The sequence below is a fragment of the Perca flavescens genome, chromosome 1 (assembly GCF_004354835.1).
Source record: "Perca flavescens isolate YP-PL-M2 chromosome 1, PFLA_1.0, whole genome shotgun sequence".
Taxonomy (NCBI): Eukaryota; Metazoa; Chordata; class Actinopteri; order Perciformes; family Percidae; genus Perca; species Perca flavescens.
The window spans coordinates 29,495,558-29,512,534 of NC_041331.1; the positions used below are offsets into that span (position 1 = coordinate 29,495,558).

Genomic DNA, 16,977 nt, shown 5'->3' on the forward strand with positions numbered 1-16,977 from the left:
GGCAACAAAATGCAAAGGGTAAACATGGTCAATACATTTACATGCACACTTAACAGTTTACATGCTAAATGTGAGCTACACTTACTCTTTTAAACTAAAACTCAGGTCAAAACTACGTGATAAAAGTTAAAACTAAAAAGTTGAAAGTGAAATGTCTTTAGCTCAACTAAACCTTTTACAATGCAGAAAATAAAATCTACAATCTACTATCAAAGGTCATCATGCAAACCACGTTACCAAAACGCCATCCATGCTTGCAGTGCTCCAACTTGACATACCCCCTACCTAGCTTTAAAATGGTATGAATGGCAACCATTTCAGAGGAACATTTTAATGTTCATGACTGCATCCTTCATAAGTGCTCTTATTGCAGCAGTGCTGTTGATTCAACTGCTGTGTTGGGAAATCTTATGCATCATTAATCCTCACCATCCCAAATTAAGGCTGGGCAATATGGTCAAAATATTCTATCCCAATATAGGTAATTTCATATCTTGATAACGATATATCATGACATATATACGCTTCTGTGTCAATTAAATATTTGACAAATGAAAATAACTGAATATTTTCATATATTATTAAGAACTTAAAAATTAGCAAAAATGAATATAACGTGTAAGGTTGTAATGCAGTCTGGCTGCTGGTTTTATAGAGATTTCTTTATCGTTTTGACAATGTAAAAAATATCAGATTGCTCAAACCAGACATATGCCACTAATAGGCTATACAACAAAAATACTGGTAGGTTAACAAAGAATGCTGAATGAAAATCTAATTCAAAATCAAATAAAAAATGCATTTGTGTATGGGAGTGTGTGATTTGGACAGGCAATTGTGAGCACTCGGAATGAGAAGCAGGGTGGGTTCTTTGACAGAGAAAAAAAGCCCCCAACTGGTCCACCTCTTGTTCAATAGAGGGATTATGTTTCTTTCGCTTTACTCCCTCTCTCCAAAGAAACCCAGGGGGAGGGAGAAAGATAGAAGGAGAAAACAAAACTCCCATGTAAAAAAAAAAAAAAAAAAAATGGAAAGAAAGACAGACAGAAAGAAAGTCTTATGATTAACAGCACATAATGTAAGCAATTAGGCTTTTGGCAAACAAAAGATGGATACTAATAACTGCTGTAAAGTTCATAGCAAAAAGGAAAAGGGGGTGTTGCTTGTGAAAACTTTTTGCACGCTTTTCTGGTTGAATGAGAGAGTGTCCTGTTCATTGGGTGTGATGGAGATTAAAACATAAATGGCAACAATACGACAGAGCACTGTTGCAGATTACATAAAAAGTTGTTAACTAGCCTGTTAGCCTGAAATATGCTAGAGCTGAAATTTTGGAAGTTATTGAACATCAATAGCTGATCACTTTTCTATGGCTACTCTTTTCTACTGACAATCCCCTAAAAAGGATTACATTAATAATTAATCTCCACAATCCACATCCTGATGATATGTAATTTTCACTCTTTTACACAATAATAAAACATTTGGGAATTATACATTGATAAGTGGTAGGACAAGATGGTAAGTTGTTTTGTTCCATTTCCAAGTGTCTTTATTGTATGTTTTGCAACTTAAGACTTTAATAAACAGTCAACAGTTCTGCCCACAAAATACATTGAAGGCAGGGACAAAACCCTAACAATCTAATATACTCTCTCTCTCTCTCTCTCTCTCTCTCTCTCTTTGAGTTAAGAAGATGGTGGGGTTGCGTTGATCTGCATTCAGATCCAAAACAGGAAATGTTTTTTTGGGCATGTGTAATATCTTTGAGAAGTCTGTTTAGTCAGTGTGTGTGTGTGTGTGTGTCTGCCTGTCTGTGAGAGAGTGTGTTGTTTTGTGCTGAGAGCGGTTGTAGAAAATCCAGTTAGCCAACTCTGCAGAAACTCATACACATTTCTAAGCGTATTAGGAGGAGGGAGAGAAGGGATGGAGGAAAGGAGGAGAAAAACTGGAGCAACATGGAGAAAAGAGTGGTGGTTTTCTGGTGGATTAGGGAGTCAAATGGATTGGAAAGAGTGTTTGGAGTGTGAGAACCTGAGACAGGCACACATACACACTTCCTGAAACTGTCACCAGCTTTGTGTTGTGGTCAGATCAAGGTGACAGGCTGTTGGGTCTAAGCCTCCAAAGAAACAGCTCCTGAACTGGCAGCAATCCCGCTTCAAAAACGTTTTTGACCAAAGTTCTCCAAATCAGTGTTCTGGTATTCAACATAGCACAACATTTTTTCTTATCAGGGATTTTCATGGACTTTATGTTGTTGTTGTTTGAGCTGTTGTTAAGTGCTATTTAGAGTGCTTTCCGCCCTCAATCATGATACAGAAAACCACTCAAATTGCAAATCAGATCATCTAAACTATAAAACCCAATGAAAAGTATATTAAAAGCAAAGGGTTTTTAAAATTCAGGAACATGTTTAGTCTAGTAAGAAACTGGTGGCATGCATGTTTTGCTAATAAGTGTTTTTATGGAACATTTATGTGCACTGACTCTTGTCTATCAAATAACAAACCGGTAACCTCAAGCCCTTGAACCTGCACGTTAAAAGGAACAAAATGTTGATCTTTAAATGCACTGGTACATGCAATGTACCAGTGCATGCACCTTTTTCTGACAGATGAGTTCACGTTCCATCTGGACACATCACCCTCACACGCTCCCTAGCTCTTTTTCTTCCTCTCGTGCCATCTCTTTCTCACACACTAACTCACTCTCAAATCAGTCGGCCAGGCCCTGCAGCACAAATGCTGTCAGACCACATCAGCTCTACCTCCATTAGCTGGCTACAATATAACATCCCTGCAACATTCCCTTTCCACTAGCTAGTACAACTAAACCCTACATTTCTCTCTGAATTTCTGCAGAAACTATAATATTCCCTTTTGCTTCCGCCTCTCTACTGCAACTTGATCCCTTTATTTTTTCTCCCGGCACTCAAACACACTCAAATTAACTGCATCCTCCTTCATTGCATCCATACATTAGAGACAAATACATTCACTATCTCCCTCTACAGCGCAAGACAAGTGCATCGTTTCAGTTCACAATCACGTAGCAATTACATGATCCCTCTATCTCCCTCTCCTTGCACCAGCTCAGCTCCTATTTTCAATTTTATTCTCTAAGCGTGGCATTGTTTTCTTGCTACTGCTCTCTCTTCTCCACTTTTACTTGCAAGATTTGTTCTCAAGCAAGATTCTACATTTGCACTCAGTAATGCACACATGATAAATGTGTTCATAGACAAAATCACACCACAACACACACACACACACACACACACACGCACTGCCTCTTCACTCCTCTCACAGGCTCGTGAGATAGACAGGCGTTGCCCATGAATAGATGAACTGAACAGACCGCGATGCTCTCCTCCCTAATCTCTGAAAGGACAGTTAAGAAAGGGGCACCCTTCTCTCACACTCTCTCCCTCTTTCATTCATTTGTTCGTTTATTCGTGTCCATCCATCGTTCAGTTGGGAGGACCGGACAAAGCTGTTAATGGCATTCCCCTTCACGTTCACTTCCCCTCCTCTTCTTTCTCCTGTATTCATCTCTTATTTTCCTTGCCTCCCATTTACTCCTGGCAATTACGCTGACATGCACTTGTCCACCTCCTCCACTTTCTCTTCCAACATCAGCATTCATTGACTACTCCTACTTTTATCCTGTCATTTCATGTTTGACAGAAACTATTCAGCAACACCATAAACATGCTCCGTCTCTCCTCTGTTCCCTTCTTCATGTCTTGACCTAAGGCACCTTTATTTCTCCAATGTCCTCATCCTCAACATTGGTTTCTTTTCAGTGACCCAACTTCTATCTTATCTCGTCATCATGCTTCTAAATTTTCTAAGAAATCTTAGTACAACCTCTCAACATGCATTTTTACCTTTGTTGTCCCATTATTTTTTGTTTCCCAAAACTCTCAAACCTGTCTCCAGACTTGTTGCTTCAGCCATCATCTCTTTTGTCAAGAACAAAAAAACAGCCATGATTTTCTGTATTTCTAGCCTAACAGAGCCAGATCTTACAAGCTCAGTTTCCCCCAGGATATTTGAGTCTAGAAATACTCACTAAGAAATGTTTAGGGCTGGTAAGATATTTATCAATCCAATATTTAGATGACAAAATGGGCCACTGCTTCTCTAAACTCTTGAAACTCGTTAACAACTAAATCTCAGTTTTATAGATACAAAATTAGGTCCGATTCTCGCTTGGTTAGCTTGGTTCCATGTGGAAAAAGTCATTAACTGCTCCTAGCAACCACTACTACAGCTTCCGTGTTAAAACAAAAACACCCTCCCTTTCCTAACGAGAAATTAGCTAACATGAACTCAATGTCAGGTTGAATCAATGAAGACAAACAAAATGGCAACTCAGTCTGAAGCTCAGTTTAGAAGAAGGGTAGAGAAGGGTAGTCTAAAGAGTTGTGTGTTCCATCCAATCAGGAGTAGCAAAAGTTAATGTTATAAACCTGCTTGGGAGAGAGAAGAAAGTTTGGCTAGCCGGCACAACCGCAACCAAGAAAATTGTAGCTCAACACTGGCTCCCCCCCCACCCCAATCACTTTGTATAAAACAGTGGTTGCCGTATTTTCTAGACATAGTTATGCTTGAGCTCTCTACAGCAAGGATTAACAAAGCCAAATCATCAACTATAGACCTATGGAGAAACGCAGCAGCACAAGAACTAGAGGAGAGTGACTAGGCAAGTTGTGATTTCTGTTTTTGTTTTTGTTTTCCTCAAGCCTGCAGAGGGTGGGGGGTGGGAGAGGGTTTTTGATCTTATTCAATTGTGTTTGTATGTTCTGTATGTTCAAAAATAATAAAAAAAATTGATCTAAAAAAAAAAAAAAAAAAAAGAACTATCAATCATCTTAGATACAGTTTAAAATTAGTTGAAATTATATTTTTTTCCAGTTAAATCATCAATGAACCAAGAATAAATTGTGGGTTGACTTTTCAAGGCTGCTGTATGTCTACACTCCATGTTAACAACAATGGAAGCCTGTCTTTTTATTGATGTGGGTGGAGACATTATATCCTTCAAATACACCATGTCTGTCCATAATTACACGGGTTTGACTGCAAATATCAGAGATTTTGCAGACTTTCAATTACTCTTTTTTTTATCTTTCAAGAGATATAGCACATAAAAGCAATGTTTATTTTTTTCAAACAATTACTTAGCTACCAGTATGAGTGTCCTATTTCCTTTCTTTGTCTTTTATTAGCAGTCTTTTCCCTCCTCCTCCTCTCCTCTTGGTTTAGTCCAGAACATGCACACATCATCCAATTTCCCTTTCCTCCCCTGCCTGTATGTCTCCCTCCATTCTTCCCCTTCCTTCCCTGCCTATTTAACTGCCATGGCAACAGGTGATGTGGTGGCTCTCACAGGACCATGTCTCATTGAGGATAACAGAGCAATACACATGTGTGTGCGTTGGCACACACGCACACACACATTGTGGTAGGACTCCTTTAATGGGTGAAACCATCCAAAAAGTATAGCAAATAAGCTTGCACAATAAGCGACAGAGGACGTGTGAAAGTTAGAGTAAAAGAAACTGAGAGGCGTAGGAGAACGGGTCAAATTAAATGATAGAGATGTAGATGGGGAGCCAAGAGTGTGACTATTATGGAGCTGAATCAGATAGCACCCACACATGTCCTCACACCAAGCTGCCTATCCATCTGCTTAGCACTTAGACGAAAACCTGTTATTTCCAGCATTTGAGAAATTAAGAATTAGAATGATATACTATAACATATACTGCTTCTGTGCCCAATGTGTTTATTTGACCTCTTTCATCTGTTAATTAAATAAATAATCACAAAAATCACAATAATAATGGTGATACAAAAGGCACAGCCATGAGTCTGTGTAGTATACATTCAAGCTGAAATGTGCATCACTAATAGATTCTGGAAGTTGTAGAGGAGGCTTACTTGGACTAATTGGATGAGTCACAGAGTGAGTGGGATGCTCGGGTTGGGCTAGTATTTGGAGGACTAGATGGCAAAGGGATGTACACAAGCAGAAGTGCAAATCAAGCAGGTGAGCAACTCACTGACTTTGCAACCACTGAACATTTGTACTTGCTCATTTTTTTAATTCTAATTGCTAAAAACATGCATACAATTACTCACAGATCATGCAGGATGACAGCTGTTATCAGAGACAGCATTATATTATAAGCAACAAATAAAAAGGAAACAGGTCTGCAACAGTCTCACTATAGACTGTTGAAGATTTGAACTGATTAAAAATCCATTTGTGCTATTTTGGAAGAGTTGAGAGTTGCATGTCTTGATAAGGGAACAATTAGTAGAACTAGAGCTCTTAATGCTGATGCTGGTCCTGACCTGCAGTATGCTGAAAATGTATGAGCTGCCTTGTGTTGAGTGGCTTTGCGTGAGAAGGGGATCAATGATGTGTGTGTGTGTGTGTGTTAGTGTTAAGTTGGGCTTAACAATGAGAGTTAAACATCTCTCCCCAGACATACACACACAGACACAGTTCCCAGGCTGGGTCATGGGTTTCGATTAAGTCCATAAGACATGGATAACCTATATTTTTGTGTTTTATCAGAGTTGAACACCACACCAAGAGAACACCATATAGCATGGACTAAACTATACGTCACACAGACGTAGCGAGGGGTCCATGGAGGGATACAACACAGAACAACAGATACATGAAAGATGGAACTCTTTAGTGCTGAAACGATTAGTCGATTAAGTGATTAGTCAAAGCAATTTACATAAAGAACCATATTGACAATAATTCAAACAACAATTCCAGACGGCAACATTAAATATCATACGTCTTTTATGTCCGTATTCCACACCGTCATTATCTAATGAAAGGCCTAACTCCAAAAAGATAATGCGGAAATATAAATAGTTTAAGTCATGTATCTTATATATTATTAACTGGGGCAATAATGGACAGGTTGGTAAATAACAAAAAATAATTGTAAGTTGGCTGAATTTCGGTTGAAAAAACAAGCTGAAAAGGAAATGGTAAAGGATAGACTTACATCTGCAACTAACGATTATTTTCATTGTCGATTAATCTGTCTATTATTTTCTCAATTAATCAATTAGTTACTTGGTGTGTAAAATGTCAGAAAGTACAAGATGACATCCTCAAATGTCTTGTTTTATCCATAACTCAACTGGCATAGAGCAGTAAAGAAACTAGAAAATATTCACATTTAAAAAGCTGGAATCAGAGAATTTTGACAATTTTTTCTTAAAAGATTACTCAAACTGATTAATTGATTATGAAAAGAGTTGGCAATTAATTTAATAATTGACAATTCATTGATTAATCAATTAATCGTTGCAGCTCTAGTTACATCTGAAGCATGCTGGTGATGCATACAACTGTATTGTCCCAGCAGTCTAAGAAGGATGTTATTGGGTTGGAGAAATCAAGCCGCATACACCAGTGCTTCATATGTTCATGAAAACTTGTGGTATTATATTTACAGTGGGCTACATAGCAGTATTTAAGCAATCTAAAATGTCTCCAGTCTTTCTTAAAATCTCTCTTGACTTGGCATTGTTGGACTGGATAAGCAGCAGTGGCAGCTATGCTGATAGGAACATTCTGCCAAAAAACAGCACCAGGCAGTGCCTTTGTTCCATGCATAAATAAATGATTACTTAATTTAGGCTGGCAGCTTCTATAGACTCTGTCAGAATAAGCTGGATAATCAAGATTTCACTTGAAATAATGAAGAACTTTTAAGGACCTGTCTGTCTTTGCCGGAGTGAATAGGGTTATCAGCCTCTTCAGATGCACCAAACGCACACACAAATACACACATATTAAACATAGCACAAACACAACTAAGCCATCACACACTCACAATAACACACATCTATAAAACCTCAGTCTGTCTTTCGTATTCACACACTCAAAGAAAAAAACAACAGACCAGGCTTAAGCACCACAAGCTTCGAACTCTCCAGATTTGGCACACACAAACGCTCTCTCTGTTGTGGGGACCTGGTGGCCCCAGGGTGGCCCTACTTGAACAGAGCAGTCTTATTTTGAAGGACAGGACCCCATACTGAGAGAAACACAAATACCGGAGACAGTAGGTTCTAAAGGCTTTACACAACCTGTCACTCTGTCATTATTTCCCTGTGCTTAGTCTGACATTCTGTTTCTGTTCAATTGCCCCATTTTCTTGTTGTCACTTCCTCCCTTATGATTCTTCTTTCTTTTTGTGACTATCTACCTCTGAAACTCATAAATACCAGCAAAGTCTTCAATTTCTTAACCACAGTTCAATTCATTAAATTAGTCTCTCAGTATGATAAACGTAAAACATGAGCTCAAATCTTTCCATAAAAGAAGCACAGAAAATGGGTATTTTGATATTTTTGCTATTGTTGGCAAGTAGGCCTATATTACTAAGAGTAAATTAAAAAACCTACTTCAACCAGTAGTCCTTTCTGGAGTAGGTGGAGTTATAAAACATGGGTGGTCTTGTGGGATAAGAAAAGCTCTTAAGAGTCTTTTCACAGTGATTAAGTATGCAACTACCTGCCTGTCAGTACATCATATTCCATGGCTGTTTTTTGAACTGGGGGCCCACAACAGGCCACATGACTGCAGTAATGTGTCTTAATGATACCATAACCCAATATGAGAAAATAAATTATAAATAATATTATGATATATAATACATGATATTAATATATTATCTTCGAAGGCACTTAAGTATTGAGGTTACTGCCAGCTGTCTGCATCCTTGCTTCAGAGCAGAGAAAGGACCGCAATTTTACTTCACGTCTCATTCACCGGTAAGCAAACACCTAGGCAGGGTGTAAAGTCCATTTTAAACAATATATTAAAAAGTGTATATTGGAAAATGTTACCAACTCTGCCTTTAAGAGAAACACAGTGAATATAAATTTCTGTTGGACAAGCCATGTTTCTTGGACATGTATATATTCTTGGCCTTAGTTTTAGTGACAGACGTGTGGTAGAATGAAAGAAAACATGTAGTGGTACATCCTTGTTAATTAAAAATTAAAGTAAAGTAAAACTGACACTAAAATGAATGAAGTCTAAATAAGATGGTTTCCATAGCTGAACAGCAGACTGTAAATCTAAGACGCATACACACACTTTACACACTCTAAGAAATATCTAGTCAGTCTGAATGCTGCATTAGCTAAAGAAAGAAAACAAATCTGCAGCGCCTTATATCATTAATACACTTAAGACTGTCAGCATTGCTTTAAAAACGTGGGATTCAGTAGGAAAGAAATGTGATTTCCCATCAGCTGCATGCAAAGGTGGGTTTCATAGCAATCAGGTTATAACCCAAATTCCTTGCCTAAACTTGATTTCTCCCAATAAGCTGGTCTTGCAGTGGGAATGTAAACGTAGGGACTGACAGATCTAGATCCCTTCATTCAGGGCTAGGGTTGCAGTCTATTTGCTTTATAAACAGTGTGCTCTATTGAAGCCCAAATGAGCCTTTCTCTAACTGACCGTTGACCAGGGGCCCTCTAATCTCTTTCACTCCAGGATCCAAATGACAAAAGATTGTGCTGAAATTGTCTGGACGAACTCAATGAGGTATATTGTCAGCAAAGAATACCCTTCTGCTGTGTAGTTTTATTAACCAGTACAAACCACAGTCTCAATAATTACCACAGACATTATTAACTTCATTAACTGCAGAGCTCCTGTTTTTGTCAATAATAGAGAGAATATTTTAGAGAATGGGAATTATTCTAAACAACAAGAACAAATGGGCAAATTAAAACATTTAGGGATTTGATATTTGCAAGAAAATAAAACCAAGTCACTCTCAGATTTCGTTACTTTTGCCCTATTTATTTGAATGATTGAATAAAATGAATCAAACCTACTTTAGTGAGGAAAGATAATTTGGATATAGCAGATGTTAATGGCTGAGAATGCCCTCTATCTCACCTAAATTACACCAAAATAAAACTCAAGTGCAGAAAGCCAAATATCTATCCATCAACTCAAGGGGAAACTCCCAGGCCAAGCAGACATCTGGGCTCTGGAGGCCTCAGGCAAGGCAACTCTTGCATGATGCGTGCCTATTTATTTAATTATTTAACAAAGGATAATAATAGGCATAATGAGCTGTTCTCTGTTTCATAACTGTCTTGAGTTTTGTTAGAAGGCACAGTGCACCCATGAAAACATCCCCACTTTTTCCATCTCTCTTTGTTTGTAACTGCACTAGGACTTCTACACACAAATAGGCATACATTTTTAAAACTGATTTGTCATTAATAATTAATTAATCACTAACAGCGTTTTTCTTCAAAATGTGCTGACACACAGTGTGTTAGGAAGCATCAGGCCATATGTCATTCTAATATAAACTTTGAAGATGTTTTTATTTTTTTCATTTTAGGGGGAGGGGGAGAATGCTTTAGAAAATAATCTTCACTTTTAAGAAGAATTCGAGATTAGGTTCAAGCGCAGACATGCAATCCCAATGGTGTCATATGTCTAAATCTCTGTGTCTAACATGCAGAAAGCTCAAATAATGTCACAACCTATAGCACATCCTCTGGGAACTGTAACATGCATTGACAGATGGACAGTACAGGCCCTTATCCCACACACACACACACACACACACACACACACACACACACACACACACACACAATTTGTATTTTATTTTTTAAATTTTGGGGCATTTCTGCCTTTAGTAGATAGGAAAGCTGAGATATGAAGACATGCAGGAAAACCGTCACAGGTCAGACTTGAACCCTGGACCTTCTGCATCGATGAATAAACTTCTGCTTATGTGCGCCTGCTCTACCAACTGAGCTAACTCACATAAATTATTTTAACAGTCATACAATCTCTCATTCTAATTTACTCTCCCTTCTCTTCCACTTTCACCTCTTATGTTTCAGTCTCTCTCACCCTCTTCCCTCACGTTTAATTGACTATTGTGGCAGATGGGGTGGCGGTTGGTCTGTGGGAATCAATGTCTTCATTGTGGGACTGAGAGAGAGATTAGCAGCTAGTTAGCACTAGTGAGAGATGACAGCTGGCACCGTTAACCTCCCTTGTCACTCAAACACTCCCACACACACACACACACACACACACACACGAAGTACTTGTGTACAGTTAACCCTTAGCTAGGCTCAGCAATTACACACAAGAAAAATACTGTTCTGTACCTTGAGCCTGTCACTCAACCACTGAATAAATGAGGCCTAGTATGTTAATCGTGCACACACACTCTGGGATAATCCACTTTTGGCTTAGCTTGACATCTAAAGAATAAGGAGAAAAGGCAGTATTTCCAATGTCAGCCAAAACTGAGGACTCACAAGGGCACATCTCTACGCTATTCAAAATAGAGCAGGGTGTAAAAATTGAGCTTGAATGTCTCAACGTATGACTTGAAGACAACTCACAACAAAAATAAAAGCAACATGACAGTTCAAATGTATTTGCAAGAAACGAAAGCTTTGCAACTGAGGCAGAGAAAATATTCATCATGGGATACATGACCCAAAAAGTGACCACAACAGCTGCAGACAATGGCTCCAGTTTCGTTAAGGCATCTGAAATACGTCACACTGATTTGCCAGCAGTTGTTTCCAACCAGAAACCAGAACTGGCTTCATCAGGCTGATAATATACAAGGATTTAAGCTATAATGCCGTTCGATATGTCATAGACCAAAATGGTTCATCATGATCGTTCATACAAATGTCACTTCTTTTCTCTTCACATCTATTAGTATTTTACCGAGACTCATCATCTCCTGCTAAACACATCAGAGCACAGAAAGCTAAAAACTGGTGGAATTTTCTGACAGAGAACATCCAGGTGTTAGCCCAGCTGAGCAGCTGTACAGTACACCTGTGGACCACAGCTCCTATTTTGTGAAAGTTCAAATGATACTGTCATGGCTGTAAGATATATGGACTTGTGGGAATCTGTAGAATGTAAGTCAAAATTCATTTAAAATCATTTGAATTACACATTTCCGGTTGATTTTTTTTTTGTGCAACATGCAAACTTCATATGATTTCCCAATGACAATGCCTGTCACTGTTAATTTAGTCTTGCATTGCCAGACCTATCTCCACAGTTCTATGTCAGCGATGAATTATGGTCTGGCTACATTGACTATCTATTCTGAGATAGGGGGAAAAACGCTTTGGCTTCTTTGTATTTCTTTAAACCAGAGATCTTCAACAGGGGGTCTGGGACCCCTAGGGGGGCCCTCAGAGTCAATGCAGAGGGGCCTCCAAATTAGTCTTAATTTTAGAATTTTTTCAAAAATTAAAAAGTCTTAACATGAATCTAACATATTATTAGCAAATATAAATCCCCACTGATGATAGGTGTACTGGCCTATAGGTAAGGTAGTCACTAAGGCCATCCACTATTATGTTTTAACATTAAAACATGATTTATAAAATCATGCCAACAATTATTATGCTATTTTAATAGCTTAGTATTCGGTGCAAAAAAGGCATGTATCAAGGTTTTAGGGCGCCATGTTATTGTAGGCCCAGTTAAATATGCAACTTGAAGACCCCTGCTTTAAACCAATCACAACCGTCCTGGGCGATAGTGGGGATAGCGAGAGGGGAGCGACATCCAGCAGGTGAGAGAAACGCCGGATGTCAGGCATTATCTGAGCAATGTACAGCCGTTGAGCCAGACTACTGTTAATTCAACAGGAATGTTAGCTTTCTGTCAAGGTACAGAATGTAAAAGCCAAAACCCATTATCATTAAATCTAAAAATACTATAATAACTTAGTTGTGGTTGTCAGTTAAAGTGAAACAAAATGTGGAATCCTGAAACTAATATTTCAAGCCGTTATAGATTCACTTGCACACTCTCATAACTGCACATAATAAGCCCATGCACATAAATGTATAGATCTGTCAACACACACACACACAAGTTGGTATTATGCAGCCAGTGTCCCGTCCTGTGAGAGATATTATTAAATTTCCTCCAGGGTTCCCACCAGGACTACCATGCCTGGTCAAAATCAGACCAGAGCAGGACAACTAAAAGGGCTTGTGTTGCTACTCCAACATCTTCAGAAAGCTGTCTCTTCCATAGCTGGAGGCACTAGGGGTGTCAGTTACTTGGCTCCTTCTTCATCTGGGTCAAATCAAGTTCAACAACAGATGCTTCTTACAATCTGACACTGCGTGTTTTGACATGACACTGGGGAATTGACTTGATTTGAACATTTGTATGGTCCTAAATGTGGTGAGTGAATCCTGTGACTCAAGGAGTGTCATCATCCATTCAAAATACACACAAAGCAAATTCAAAATGCATGGCTGTCAATCTGAAATAAAGCTGTTTATCTTAATTCCTCTTTTTTTTTGACGGGGCAAAAGCAGTGTCAGACAACAGGTGATCCTGACAGTCTCTTGAATTGCCTATTTTGACATAAGAAAATGTTAGAAATGCCCTTCTGTGATTAAATATTCAGATAGCAGCATAGAGTATTTTTGGCTTGATCTTTTGGCTGACATTCAGCTGGTTTTGACATGGGAAAATATTAACTAAACATTAACCAGAAATAAAAATCCCCCAAGATCAGATGAATTTGGACAGGGCTGTTGGCTTAGGGTAATTTAATATGCCAACTATGAACAGCTGGAGGTAGATTTCATTTAACTTACTGTATTTGCTATCCTTCCTGTTCTTCAAAGTATAAACCACAGTTTAAATACACGGTAGCCAAAACATGGGTGAAACTATGCCAATCAACATGTACGTAGTGGCACTGACAGACAACTGGATGGACAAAGATACACAAAAACATGACAATTTAAGGGTCTGGGAGAGTAAAACAACTTAACCTGACTTTCCCACTGAAACAGACTGGACCTTGTCTACAAAGATTTTGTCTTTGTCTTTGTTAGGTAAAAAGGACTTGGTAGTCCTACAGTAGTTTAGCGCTGTACAAACTAACTCACCCAAACATGTCCGAATCGCAAATACAGTACCATCCACAGCCTTTGTTACTTACAAATACTTGTTCCAAACAGGTAATTACAGTCTAGTTATTGAGCAACACCTTGCTCTGAGCTCTATCTCCCTCTCCGGAGAGTAACAAAGGAGAAGGAAAGAGAGGTAACATGATACAGATGGATGGTGTGCGTCTACTATTGCACTCAGTGTGTAACGCAGCACCTTTTCCCCTTTCTTGCTTAAAACTAATGCCCTTACACTTAAAAAAAATAAATTTCCCTGGAAGTATCAATCACATAACTACCTAATGCTTTCCGTTTTATAATTTCTCCCACTGCTGCTCAGATTGCACCTTCCGTCTTTTAGCTACTATTCACATTCAAAAAAGGTCATGAGTGAGTAATACACATTCATCTAGTCTTTCAGGAACAGTAACATGTAGTGAGAGGTTAACTTTGATATTCCATGCCTGTGTGAAAGCCACTTAATTACTAGTGTGGCTCTGTGTATCCAATTTGTTCCACCATAGTTTCCACATTATTTGGGGCAATGTTTCAAAAAACGCAACCCGTTTCTCTCTGTGTAAAACAAGGCCTCTTCATTGTTTCCGTGCATCTCTGAGGATAAAGGATATTGGGGATTTGCTGGTTGATAGCTTGTTTGGTGTTATGTTTGCAGCAAATGTAAAAATATATCTCAGTCTATGAATTGACTATAATAATTATTAACATAGAGCTCAAATTACAACACTGTCTACACAAAACCACAAATTTGCCCGGTGAAAGCTGAATTAATTTAGGCAATACTAGCAAGAGTACAACATCTTTTGACCTCAGCCAACACTATTTATTGTGACATTTGTTCAGGATTTTTTCTTTACAGATATGAGCCATTCTAGGCTCTTTCCACTGTATGTGAAGTCCTTTTGTCCTTAGCAGGTGTGTGACACTACAATGTGAAACTCTGCAGTCGCTTTGTAGTTGTTTACAGTTTCTGCACCTTGTCACCAAAACAAAGACATGTGCATTTTTTGTCGTGGCTTAATGTCTGATTCCTTGACAATGTCCCACAATACAGTTCAGTGCTACAATGTAGATGTTTTTTTTGTTTTTTTACAAACAATATGTAATTCCACCTCTCATTCACGGCAGCAGCTATCCATTTTCCCCATGAGCAGTGAGTGTGACACACACACACACACACACACACACACACACACACACACACACACACACACACACACACACACACACACACACACACACACACACACACACACACACACAAAACAACCTACCTCCATGGCTAGTGCAGCCGTTTGCTGGTCGTAGTGATTCAGTAGATTGGGCATAAAGGTGGTGTTGTAAGGCAGATCCTGGCACATTCTCAGTCTGATGGGCTCACAGCTAAATTCACTGTGGCTCTCTATGGACTCCATATGAATGGACAGAGCGGGTGTAACCAGGGAGAAAAGAAGTAGGGAGATAGGGATGAGGACTGAAAAACAGACAGGAACTCGTTGTCTGCAGTAGATTGTTGTAGTTTTTGAAAACCGGTCTTTCATAAGTCCTCTTCCAAGTGCTTGCATCTTAACGATAGACATTTCTCCACAGTGGCTTAGTCTGATGACTTTATCATCCCCCAGACAACCACAAGATAGCCCTGAAGACATGCATAAATTGTTTTTAAAGCTTCTTAACAATTATAAGCAATTGAGTCCATTTTTAGTGTCAGTGGCGGAGGTAAAAGCAAGAAAACCACAAGGTGGGTACACTCTGTATAGTATATGTACCCTAACCTGCACATGTGGTGGAGTCCCAATTCATCTGTAGGCCATGAATGAAGCAGTTGTGTCAGTCTTCAAATTCACCTGTCATTGTAGTATTTGCTTTTCTTGTAGCATCTCAGAATGAGTCATGTGAATTGTTCCTCATTTGAAGAAAAAAAAACGTTATATGGCTTCTCTCGACCTCCTGGTAATCCCCTGGTCAAAAACAGATCCCTCCTGTTCCATCCTCAAACTGAAAGCATGTCGCTGAGATAATAGATCCACCATCAGCCATCTGCTGGAGGTCTCCTCTGGGCTGCTGTATGTCTCTTTCATCCGCTCTATTTGTTTGTGTCTCCTCTCACTCCATTTCCAGTGATGTTACAAAGAAACGTCTGAAGTTGAGCCCTAATGTCATTATCCTCCAAATGATTTCATGGGTTCCTCTGGAAGATACAAAAATCCTGTCTTTCAACGTATTTTGTCACACTGGAGTGGATCCATCAAACAGGTCCTGCAGGTCTAAACACAAGGCCTAATGGTCAAACAAACAGAGTGTGCTTGCTTAGAGCAAATATGTACTGTATCTGGTATAGTTTCTGATCAAGATCAGCCACACCCTTGTCTCTATACAAGTCAGGATTCAAATATGTGATGAAATCTACTCCAGCCAATTGGGTGGTACTGGTACTGTAGTAGGTAGCTAACGTTTAGGAATTTCTGAAAGACAGACAGACTGTGTGTTGAACCTGCAATGTCAAATTATCTTCGTCTATGAGCGTTGTGTGAGCGGGGTCATACGTAGTTCATGTTGCAGACTACTGAAAATATGTTCAAAGCGAATCACGACAACTAATGCAGGTTTCAAACTGTTAATGTAAATGTTAACGTTACACCTGCGGATGATCAGACACTCCCACACTCTCGTGTTTGTGTGAGGTTGGCCGGGCAACAGTAGCGTTCCCCTGCGATGTTTCACACGGTGTCTTTATGGTTGACTACACAGTAAACTTATTAAAAAAATAAATAAATAAAAAAGGCTTAGGTAATATGAAATAAAGGAGTAAATAAGGGTGTCCATTTATTGAGGTTTAAATTACACCTGCGTCAACTGCTCGACCGTTAACGTTATATCCTTAGACACGAGCTAACTTGCGTGGCGTGACATCACTAATAGCTAACGTTAGCTAGCGTTAACACTAAATTAATAACTA

General features: G+C 39.0%; 1 protein-coding gene across 3 annotated transcripts in view; it reads right to left on the reverse strand.

The window, feature by feature from the left end:
- LOC114552789 (frizzled-3) overlaps positions 1-16,977 on the reverse strand; it is a 36,318-nt gene that overhangs the window by 18,851 nt on the left and 490 nt on the right. For all 3 annotated transcript variants that reach the window (XM_028573862.1, XM_028573844.1, XM_028573854.1), the window contains exon 2: positions 15,293-16,285. In XM_028573862.1, the coding sequence (XP_028429663.1) occupies positions 15,293-15,667 (375 nt within the window). In that variant the 5' untranslated portion in view covers positions 15,668-16,285. The remainder of the gene's footprint in view (positions 1-15,292; positions 16,286-16,977) is intronic.